The 12,121-nt window shown below is 46.7% G+C and overlaps 1 protein-coding gene across 7 annotated transcripts in view; it reads right to left on the bottom strand.

The window, feature by feature from the left end:
• Nucleotides 1–12,121, bottom strand: part of TTC28 (tetratricopeptide repeat domain 28) — a 638,777-nt gene that overhangs the window by 102,077 nt on the left and 524,579 nt on the right. For all 7 annotated transcript variants that reach the window (XM_047697785.1, XM_047697786.1, XM_047697787.1 and 4 more), the window contains 5 exons: nucleotides 10,636–11,159; nucleotides 7,077–7,186; nucleotides 5,243–5,372; nucleotides 2,855–3,073; nucleotides 744–909 (listed from right to left, as the gene is read on the bottom strand). In XM_047697785.1, the coding sequence (XP_047553741.1) occupies nucleotides 744–909; nucleotides 2,855–3,073; nucleotides 5,243–5,372; nucleotides 7,077–7,186; nucleotides 10,636–11,159 (1,149 nt within the window). The remainder of the gene's footprint in view (nucleotides 1–743; nucleotides 910–2,854; nucleotides 3,074–5,242; nucleotides 5,373–7,076; nucleotides 7,187–10,635; nucleotides 11,160–12,121) is intronic.

Here is a 12,121-nt window from a genome sequence, read left to right as displayed (position 1 = left end):
AGCAGATGTCCCCGAGACCTGACACTAGCTAACACAAGATTCTCTGACATGCAAACTTTCTTGACACTTAGGATGGAGGGCTGAGATACCTGAAAATCTGACTGTCACCCAGGTGATGGCCCCCTCTTCTTTCCATTTTCCCCAGCAGCAGGATGCTTGTGGAAATTATTTTCTGTATGTAAGATAGTCGATTATGATAAAATGTTTTCATAAACATATAGCTTTGACGATCTTTGCAAAAAGCACTTCCCTTCTCTATTCTCGATGCTGGGAGTTCAACTTCCTTCACATCAGCCCCACAATGCACAGATCCTGTCACTAGTGTTAAATTACTCTCTCAAACAGGCATTCAGCTGTAGTACAAACAAACTCATTATTAATCGGTTTATAACCCAAAATTTAATTTTGGGTTTTAATTAGCTGGTATGTTAAATTCAAAGTCATGTGGAGGTTTAAACATCCTACAAACAAACACTCCTTAGAAAACACGCATCTCCGAGGAGACCTTTCCCTATCTGAGAGGAAATTATCAAAAAGAATAAAGACAGCCACGAAGGGATCTGCCCTCCAGAGACACATAGTTGTCTCTCCTGTAGCAACTGTGAACAGACTTTGCTCGAAGTGTGAATTCCATCAATTTCTTCCATTTAGCTCAAACAGGATGTTTACAAAAGAAAGAGAGAAAAAACCCAACACCCCGAGATTGTGTCTGAAGATGGGACTGGGATCGGTGTACTACTTGCCTTGAGTAGTAAGACTCTACCCCCAGGGCCTCTCGAACACTGGCGATGTGCTGCTCGAGGACGGAGCTGGTGGCTGTTGGAAGAGCCGCACTGCCGCCGGCCTGGAAGTCGCTGGAGTTTTCCGCCGCGTTATCACCCAGGTAGTGCTCGTGAAACTTCAGAATTCCTGAAACCAGACAGGCACAGCCAACATCATGCAAGGCCAGGGTTACGCGAGGGAGGGCTGGAGGCAGGGGGTAGCCCTCTTGAGCAAGCATGCCATCCAAACGGTGTGAAGAGATTCTGAAATCAAGATCTTGAGAGGGCTTTCCAGAATTTGGTCAGTACCCATTTCTACAGCTTTTGTCATGAGGTTTGGTGCTTGAAACCAGGGAATTTAAGATAAGGCTTCTGCTCTTGACACTATATTCAGAAGCTTATGGGATGACGACTATTTCATATGTATTTCCAAACAGATGCTTCTCAGAAGCACCGACTAGGGAAAGTTTTCTTTCCCGAATGGTGCATGAGGATGCCAAGGTACATTCTCCCCAGAAACTGAAATTCTGAACAGAAATATAACTAGCCAAGTAGAAACTGTGTTACTCAAAGACCTTTTATTTCACAAAAGCTAGTCGAAATAAATGCATCATCATATAAAGGCCAGATAAAAATATTTTAAACCATTTTTAAATAAGACTAACTGGTCAACCATCATTAATGGATTAAAGGAGCAAAAAATTATGGCTGCATGAAACTGAAGCAATCCATAGTGGTTTTCTGGCAATAAACATAGGACATATTCTCAAATGGTAATGAGGTGTGTCAGCCCTGGAAAACGCTGCTCCTCTCTGATTGGATTAGAGCCCCAGTGAAAGCTTCAGAGTCTCATTAAGAGCAAAGAGGATGGGAAAGAGAAACAATGGGAGCCTCATTATACATGGCTCATTATTACAGGGATTTGGACATACCACCTGTCAAATCATGTCCCCAAAACATAACAATGACAGAGAGAAAGAGCTTGATACCTCCATCACCAGCCATGTCCTTCCAGGCATCAGTGCCCCTTTGGGGGGCGGGGCATACACAGGGACTCATTCCACTGCAGCTGACACTCACCAAGTCACCACGAACATCACAACTAAAACCTCAGCATAAAAAGGTCAGAGGTAAGAATGTTCTTTATGGAAATCCCATAAAAAACATGGAATTAAGGGGGAAAGATTATAAAAAAAATTATACCAAGGCACCGAATCTACAGGCACGAGTGCTCAGAACCCAAGAGGCATCAGAGAGTTGCCATCCAGCCAGCATCCTTTTTTTTTTTTTTTAAATCAAAGGGACAGAAACACAATCAAGAAAATCTTGTCAATTCTCCCTGGCAGTTGAACTTTCTGAAATTGGCTTACAGATATTCAAGAAGCCCATTCTTCAAGATTCCCAATTATAAGATCCACTTCCCCAGTCAATAAACTCTAATTGGATCTGGTGTGTCTCCAACATGGTAAAGCCATCAGCATTTTATTATGCAAAAAAATATGGCCCTAACAGCTAATTAGTGGTTCTGTATTTAGTGAAACAGTTACAGCCTGAACATTTAATGCTGATTTAATCAAAGAGGATTTTTACTTCGGAAACAGATTTACAACAGAACTGGTTAAAATGGGTTCTGCTAAATTCGGAAATTTCAAGCCTGAGACTTGGTTTATATATGGTGATAAGATTGCTGGGATCATTTCAGTCTAACTTCACCCTGACAAAGGGTCACAATTATTAAATCATATCTAGAAAGAACTCGTTAGGACTTCCAGTCATCGCTTTATTAGCTAATGAACAACAGCTGCCTAAAAATAGGGCCGCTGGTGAAATGAATCCTCCGCTCTTCGTGTTCCTTGATGAATGCTTCCACGTTCACCAGCGAGGAGCAGCGATTTCTTGGGGGAATGAGGAAGCTGGGCTGTCTTATTAATTGAATGCCCCACCACAGAATATCGGCCATGGCTGAGGTTTTGCTGAAAGCCAACATCAGCTCCTTAGTCTGATCTATGGTAATGAGCCTCTTCTACCTCTAGTCATTAGACTTTCTCAGTCTAGTGTCTTCATTGCCCAGTTCCCATAGAAAGAGATCTTACCTGCCCCAGGAGCAAGCAGCCAGCTATACAGGTAGCCTGCGGCCAGGGAATAGTAAAGTACTAGTCCCCTCTGGCCATTAACCATCTCTAAGATCTGATCAATAGTGACTGGGGAGTAGGGGTCGGAGTCCTGTTGTCCTGTTTGTCGTTCTACCAGAAGATCGGCAAATGCCCGTGTCCGTCCTCTTTCTGCCACAGCGAGGGCTTCATCATGATGGCCTAGGACACAAAAGCCACATGGTGAGGAGTCCCTGGGGGAGTGTGTTTATCCATCAGGTACAGAGATCCTGGGCGGAAACCTCACTGCAATCCTCTGCGGGGCACAGTCTCCGTTCACATCCAATCCCCTGCCTCAGATGATAGGTATAGCGCCACTCTTCTAAAACTCCACGTTTTCAGACCCCCCCACACAACCTAAGCCATTAGGCTTTCCCCTGTCGACAGTCATACCCCAAGAGAGCCAACTTTGTTCAGAGGATGGTCCTCGGCTCTGCCTGCTCTCCAATCCACAACCTGAGTTGCTTCTTGGCCTCATGGCGTCTGACCCCATTCACTTTAGCTATTTGGACCTAATGCTTTGCATGCTGGTTACCTTCTTATGTCCCTCTCAACTTTGATTCTGACTTGGCCTTGGCAGATAAACCTACAGGACCTGGTTCCTGACCATTTTTCTATTTCTCTTCGATGCAGCCCCTCTATGCATCACACTGTCCAGCCCCACTAGCACATCCCCCCCACATGATACCTCTGTGTCTTCACACCTGCCAGTCCCTCTGCTGAGTGTGTCCTATTCCCTCTCAACCTTGGCTCAAAAGGAGGGTCCTAACCATTGCCCCCTCTATCTCAAAGGGCTATTGTAAAGATTGACCAAGGTGCCGCATGTGAGATGCCTGAATGGGTTATTCAAAGTATCACATATATAACAGGTGGTATTATTGTTAGGGCTGAGACCTCATTCCATTCTAGGCTCCCACACATTTGCTTCTTTTCTCTTCCGATCCCCACGGGCAAAGGGTTTAAACCTCTGAAGTCTCTAGTTCTTTGAAATTGCTTTTCTCTTTCAAAGCTTTTCTTCAGTCTTTCAGTTCAATTCCTGATCCCTTTCCCTAAGAGACTAGTCTGTTATCTAGTTTAAAAGCTAAATGCACACACATGAGGGCACCAACAATATATAAGGCAACATACTTTCAAGTGAGGATTGTTCAGAGTGTTTAGAACGAATATAATGCAGAGGATTTGCTTGCATCATAAATACAGAGAAGGAAGATTTGCCCAAACTAGGGTCCAAAGAGAGAACAGGCAGAGGCAGGAGACCAGATGCCGCAGCTCTGACAGCACTCCAAGGATGCCTAGCTACCTGCAGTTCCAGTATCAGTAGAAAGGGGGATTTACATGTGTGTATGCAAATGTCTTCTTTACCCTATTAAGTTATTAACTGGAACAGCAGGGATGATTTCTGTGCACGTTGGAAAATCGGCCCCAAAGTGTTAGGCAGACTTAACACTGTGATTATAATAGATAATAAATTGTAATCTCAGGCAATAAGCACATTTAATAGATACATTTTTCAAGAGGAGGCCTGGGCATTCAGATACACACAGCAAAGGACAGGGTCTTACTGACAAGGCCTCAACATCCAACTTCAAAGACATTGTTAGTTCTGGTAAATACCTCTTCCACCCATGGTCTGGGTTGGGGGAAATGGCCAGCAGAGCTGGACAGGCCTGAGAAGAGGCAGAAGACAGGGCAGCTAAAAGAGGGTGATGGACAGCAGAGGCCCCAGTGAGGGAAATGCATGCTGCCCCAGTGCAAGGCAGCACACAGGCCTGGGAGAATGATCACTGCCTAGGTCACAGCCTGGGAGGGCAGACCCAGACAATAAAAACACTTACGGAGCAGGAAACGAAAGACCTATATGGCAGAGGAAACAGGGAAGAGGCCAGGCATCTTGTCAGGTACGCCTGCAGGTCTGAGTGGTCGGAGGGAAGCTGAGGGAGAGGAGCTCAAGCATCTCTAGCCCCAGGACACTTTCTCCAGCTCCTGGGTCTATCTGCCAATATGCTTTGTTTTCACAGCATCTGAGTTTCTTTTACCCTAAGCACCCGTCACACCACCGTACAGGACTCCCTGACGTCTGTCTTTCACCAGGCTGACTGCTTCTGGAGGCCAGGGACCGGGCCTTCTGGCCTTTCATTCCCAGGACTGGCACATGGCACCTGGTAGGTGCTCTACAAATATTTGCTGACTAAACGGACACATGTTCGGTGACTGGACTGCAGTTGTAGCTTCACGGCCTGATGTCATGAGTTAGATTTCGCCCCAGCAGCCCTGGAATGACTCAGACACGCAGGCTCACTCGCGAGAAGTGGGAACCCCGGCCGCTCTCACCCAGGCTGACGAGCACCCGCTGCAAGGCCTGGTAGGACGAAGTCTGCAGGTCAAAGAGGGAGAGTTTGTAGTCCGTGCTCAGCTGCGCCTCATGTCGGATTGTTTCAAATAATGCCGATGCCCTATAGAGCTGCAAGTAGGGGACAAAGAATGTCATTCATTCCCCAGAAACCACTATGGCCAGAGACAACTTGTGTACCCAACTTGGTGCCCCAGTCTAGAAACACTTTTTTCCAGATAGGTTCCTGTAGACTGGAAGAGGCATCATATCAGATCACACCCAGGAAATGATGGTTTATGTGCTCAATTAGACCAGGGGATCTAAAAGACAAAGCTTATGGACTTCCAGTCTGAAAGTTGCAAGAAAAAAAAAATCAGCTATTAATCCAATCAAGGGCTGATTTTGATTAAAACAAACAAAGCTTCTCCTTTTGCCCTCAAGCAACCATAATTTAGTACCCCCGGCCTCACTCAGCCCCAGGGCCAGAGTGAGAGCAGGTACAGAGCAGACAGGCTGGAAACAAGGCTGAGATTGGGGGATTGAGGAGGAGCAGGCAGCCATCCTTTCGCGAGGAGGTCAGCTTTGGCAAGCAGTTCAGCTGAATCAAACACTGTCCTCCGCAACAGTGACCAGGAGTAGGTCTTTCTGGGACAAGCTCCTGCAGCCACACCTGCTCACAGGGACATCCACAGGACCAGATGCTCAACATTCCTACAGAGACACTGCCCTACTGCTCTAAGTGGCTTCTCCGTGAGACTTTTCTCTAATATTTATATGCAAGGAATAGTATCCAATTTTAAGTTCATGCAAATTTAAAAAAAAACAGAATTCTAGGACTAAGAACTTAGTATCCTCAGCTCTACCACTAATTCATCCTGTGACCTGGGGCAAGATTTGGAGTCTCGGTTTCTTCTTTTCTATAAAGGGGATGGTGATCATTCTACCTTCAGAGGTATTCGAGGAATAAATTCAGTGAGTGACAGTACTTGAAAACTGCAAAGCACTATAGTAATATAAGTTTTAATTTTTTTAAACAAGGAACTAAAGAATTCTTTAAACTGCCTTTAATAGATTAAAAAGGAGAGAGAAACACCACCACATTCCAGGAGGCCATGGCACAATTTCAGTCACATCACCTCATCAGTTCCTGTGAGCACCTCTGATAGGAGCCTTGATTCACCTGCCCTTGGGCTCCTGGGCCTCGCACAATGCCTCAGCAGGAATTACTCACACGCAGCCTAAGCTTTGAGTGTGTGATTTTGGATGATGCCATCTCACAACTCCTTCAGCTTGACAGAGGAACCACAACTCTAGGATCTTTCCAGTCTCCAGAGCCAGCATGAGAGTGGGCTTCTCTTCAACTATTTGTACATATGCAGAAACATGAACTGTGTGTGTGTATGTGTGTGTGTACAAGTGCGTGTATGTCTATGGGTGTGTGTGTGTGTGTGTGTGTGTGAGAGAGAGAGAGAGAGAGAGAGAGAAGGAAGTATCCACTGATGTGTCTAGAAACCTATAAAGACATTAAATCCAATGATTATGAATTCTTGAATTACTTCTCTCATAAAATGTATGTAATTTCATATTAAGGTTTAATGAGGAATGGTAACATGTAACACAAGAATGCCAAAGAAATCGTTGAGAAATCTCTCATACAAGTGAGCAGGAATCCTGACTAAGGCTCAGCACTTCTGGGCTGGAAAATCTATACACCAATCCAAGTGCAGAGGTTAGCACCTTGTAGCGAACGTCATCACTACTTGGACAGTAATCCCAAGGGCTTCCGTGCTTCTGGCAACCAAATCCACTTGGAACAGGGGTTCTTCTACTCACCTGATGTTGGGCCTCCTCCAGGTTCCCGCTAGCCCAAAGGGAGAGGCCAAGACCATGGCGAATTTTGGCTTCATCTTCTCTTCGGCCCAGTTGCTCAGCTAACCTTAAGCCTGAAATCAGATAGAGAAATGCTAAGGACACACAGAAGACGGACAATCCCCCCTGGCCAAGGAGTCCTGGAGGTTAATTCTGCACCAGGTGTATATAAAGAATGTTAATAACAGAGCTAAATAAAATGCGGGACAAGAGTAGAATCAGTCAAGGCCGAGTAAACATTCTCTTCAAATTCTGTGTTAGTGGCGACCTTTCCAGAACAGTCCAAGATGCCCCAGCAAGAGCTCAGGTGATGGCTATCAGCAGGAAACAGGTCTGCACGGCAGGCGGAAACACTGAAACGTGAATGGAACCTAACCTGGCTGCCCTCCCAGCTGTGAAATCCCTAGCTTTGCAAATGAAAACTCCGGGCCTATAAATTTATCCAACCGAATTCTCTGGCAGGCCAACGCTGTTCCTGACAGTTCGAGTCAAGCACAGAAGCCAAGCTAATACTCTTCCCTATCTCATGTACATAGCATCCAGTCAGTGTCGATGGGAGACACATCTGATGTTCTCCCAAAAGGCAGAACGCTCACACCATCTGACCCTGCCTTCTGTTACCGACACCACTGAGGCATTTCATGTCCAATCTGTTTTTCCTTTAAGGCTGACACTTTGATATGGCTCGGCAGGGTTACAGAACAAGTACTATAATGAGTTGAAAGCCTTAAATGAGACTGTCCTCATTCTAGTGGCCTTCAGACAGACACCTGCAGTTTGGGTCACTTACCTACAGCAAGCTTCTGGCTTTCGGGACACCAGCAACCGCCAAAGCTTTGGGAGAGCCAAATCTGAGGGCAACCATTTATTGTCCTGGCCACTAAGCAGTTCTCAGCATCACTCTGTCCTCATGATCTGGCTCTCTGTACACAGGAGTTAGCTTGTGCAGAAGAGCGCAGGAAGGTTCCCACACTACAGCTGCACGCACAAAGGAACGACTTCCTTTTTAAAATCTGATTTAGAATGGATGGGAGCCTGCCTCTGAGCATGCTGGGCCCATGCAATTTCTGACTTCTGAAAAGGAACTGAGTCAGCTGAGAGGATAATAAAAGTGATATTCAGGTTCACACTCGTAAAATACCATGCATTTCACAAGGCACTTAACTCAGAAAACTCAGAAATACCATTTTAAGTTTAAAACCTGTCGCTGGGTAACAAAAATAATACTTGCAAATTATTCACATGTTAAAAAAACACCTCATACAATAGGAACACAAATGGAAGAAGATGGTTCTTGGATGAAAACCAGGAGAATACCGGTTGTTTTAATCTTCAACACACTAAGCATATTCATTCTTCAAGGCAGCTATCCCTGCTAAAGGTTCTCCAGTGAAGAGCTAAAAGGCCGGGCAGACACAGTATCTGTCCCCCTCATTCCTATCAGCCTCTGTCTCTTAGGAATCTAACCCAGCACCCCAGCATCCCTGAAGCCTGGTTTCCCAGGAACTAGTTGCATGTAGCTCCAGGTAGGTCATAAATGGGTCCAGGCTCCTTTTCTTCATTTGCAGAAAGAGAGAAAGCCGGATGAGACCAGTGGCTTTGATCAGGGTTGTCTGTACACATCACCTGGAGAGCTTCTACCAAAATCTCAGACCAGGCCCCACCTGTGAGGTTCAAGTGCCCTGGGGCGGGGTGATGCTGACTCACAACCCTCTGAGAGCCAGGAGAGGGGCAGGGCACCAAGGTGGTTTCTGGCTCCACTGTTCCCTTGGCGCAAGAGGCTGTAGGCCTAACTCAGAAGCACTCAGAAAGGGCCTTCCAGGTGTCCGCACCTGTAACAGCTCATGAGAAGAGGCATCTAATCCCACCCAGGAGCCGCACCAGGCTTTCTGGTGGAGTACAGCCGCAGAACAGACATCATGGAGATACCATGATGAGAATTTAGATCTCTGCGAGATTCAGAATTACAAGAAACAATAAAAGTGAAATTGAGAGTGTTCCATAAATGTAGAATTATGTTACAATGTCTCAGGCAAAGCAGCTGCTTTATGGAAACAATATTTCAGGAAGTACAAAAGAACACAGCTGAAAGGTTGTCATTTGCTGGGTCTGAATTTAATAGTTTTCACAAATTCGACTGAAAATCACCCCCAGTCTGTTGGAATTTTACCACAGTTAAGTTTCAGGAAACCCAAAGCCAACTCTCATATTTGATGCATGGAGGCAGAGCGCCTATGGAGTGGGAGCCATAAAAGGTCTGGGAAGTGGCTCCCAGCCTCTGGGTAACCTCTCAGCCTGCAGGCCAGAGCAATCCCTGGTCTGCACAAAGAATGACAGCAAACCGTCAGCTTCTGGCCCAGTCTCCCCTTTGCTTCCTGCTTCCTGGCTTCCCAGCTGGGGCTCAGGAGTAATGCGGGATATATCACTGTTCCAACCCTGTGCTGTGCTTAGAAACAACAACACACAGGGTCTTGTGTAGTTCTTGGGGTTGGAAACTTGGGCTGGGGCCCACTCCACCATGAACTGACCACAGGGTCAGGACCAAGCAACTGGACTCCCTGAGCCTTGGGTCATTTGGCCACAAACGGGAGTAGAGATACACCTCTGAAGGTTACTGTGAGAATGAAATCCGGTTAAATAAACTAAACATGCAAAGACCCTTGGAAGCTGGAAATGAGAGTTTTTGCTTAGAAATCAGTAACTACTTCCTTTTACTAGTGAGCCAAGAACATCCTATCTGCCATTCTTCCCTCCCAGGATGGGAGGGCACCATGTGCCCCCGTGAGGGGAAGTGCTTTCCGGGGTAGAAGTGTAGGGGGTAGAGGGTCAGCACACGGCTGTGGGACTTCTGCTTCCCGAGGAAGGAAGCTCCGAGGACTGGCTCAGGTGGCTGCATGGGTGGGGGTGGGGGGAGAAGGAGGAGGCAGCTGCAGTCACTTTCTGGGAGTGTCTGGAACAAGACTGCCATAGATAGCATCAGCTCAAGCACTACGGGCAAGCACCAGAAGGAAGCCTGGCCGACTGCTTGAGTGACCCTCAGACTGGATTAAACCTCAGCTGCGACCTCAAAATGGACTTCTTCACAGCTTTGTTATAGTTTAGATATTTTCAGGATGGACAACGGGGCTTGGGACAGATGGGCATCTTCCTCTGATTCAGGCCCTTAAATTTTATGTGACTAAACCTTACTTGCTTCCTCTCATGTGGGAATGTGTTGTCCGCTGTGAAGGGCAAGGGCTCCGAGGAGCAAGGAGGGTACCCGCTGCCCGGACAGCCAGCTCCCAGGGTTACACAAGCCAGGAAACACATCTGGACAAGGGAACACCTTTGTGCTATTAACGCACACCTAGCGGGGGCACCACGGTTTTGGAGTTGAACTCATGATGTGGCCTCTGAGCTCCTCACTCCGGGCAGGGGTGGCCACTCAAACTGTGCCTACTTCCTTCCGAGTAGACTCTGAACTTGACCTCAGGGCTTACCGAGAGACCACCCCACAGGAACCACACAGGACCTTTTCACTTACCTTCCTGTAAGTACATGACTGCCTGCGAATAGTTCTGCAAGGCATGATGGGTTCTTCCAAGGCTACTGTATGACACTGTCTTAGCCACCAAGTCATTCATCTGCGCGGCGATGCTCAAGTGCTGTTCTTGATAGACCACGGCCCGCTCAAAGGTGCCCAGGGATTCATAGGTGAGGCCCAGGTTCCCGTAGGCGCGGCCCTGGCAGGTGGGGTTGTTGGTTTCCTCTGCTATCTGCAGATCAAGCTGGTGGTACTGCAGGGCTGTATCATATTCCCCCATCTGCTGGTAAACGCCACCGAGGCCACAGGCCGCATCACTTTCCAGAGCTCGGTCTTTCATCTCTCTAGCAATGTTCAGCTGGCGTTCAAGGCAGGAAATGGCTTGTTCGTAATTCCCTAATTGGCTGTGCAGACTTCCTAGCTCTCCATAGGCCTGGGCTTTATTAAAGGCCTCCCCGAGCTCATGGGCGACCACGAGCCTCTTTTCAAAGCACACAAGGGCTTGCTGCAAGCTCCCCATTGCCCTGTGGGGATGTAGACAGAAAAGCAATGATATTATTTTGTGCAGGTGCAGACATGCTAAAGCCCCCGAGAAAATGAAAAGCATTTGTCACTGTCACTTACTATAGAAGCTCTTAACTCCTCTTCTAGCTAAAATCTATCATGTGCCCTTAGAGTGAGATGCAGGGGAATTTCATAATCTGGAAAGCAATTCAAAAGTCATCCCTTTGTGACCTTCCCAAGAGCTTGAGATTCAATGGGATATACACCCCAGAGGAAACATAAAATATATTAATAGGCACAATGATAGCGAGCGAACTGTTTGGTTCTTTGGGCCTCCCAATTTCCACTACCGCTTAGACTATGTTTTTGAAATCACTTTACAATGGCTATAAATCTTTCACCCTGAGCTTCTCAGAGCACTCTGTGGGTGATGATTTAGTTTGACCCTTGCCCTTCCTCTACTCCAGGAGCCCTAATCCCCTGCTGATCTGGAGGGGCCGTAAATTCTGCAGACACAGACACCTTCTTGGGTTCCCCACACTCAGAAGGAAAGCATCTCCTTGGCCAACAGTGTGTCTTTTCTGTGCTGCTAAGAGATGACATGATAAGACTGGGAAGAGCAAGGATTTGGGCAGCAGACCGAGTCAGTTGTGTGGGGCACATGAATTCCTTTCCCTGAGCCCCCATTTCTGGATGATAGTAAATCCCACAGCCCATAGCAGACCATAGTAAGTGCAGAGTAATACAGGATTGCGTTAATATTAAGCAAGATATCTCTGCAAGGTGCCTAGCATGATGATGATAGGATTTTTATTTATTCACTTATTCATTTATTCACTCCCAGCATCTTCAGGTGGTTTTCCCTAAAAGCAACAAAACGGGAGTCCACGTAATTCGTGGGTATAGGTGTGTCATTAATAAACACATTCATATAATGTGAGAGACTTTCAGTTGAACTGATGCATTCACCTTTCCCGTCCCA

The sequence above is a fragment of the Lutra lutra genome, chromosome 12 (genome assembly GCF_902655055.1).
Source record: "Lutra lutra chromosome 12, mLutLut1.2, whole genome shotgun sequence".
NCBI classification, from domain to species: Eukaryota; Metazoa; Chordata; class Mammalia; order Carnivora; family Mustelidae; genus Lutra; species Lutra lutra.
Note: the sequence above shows the minus strand (reverse complement) of the source record. Positions and strands in the feature narration are given on the sequence as shown.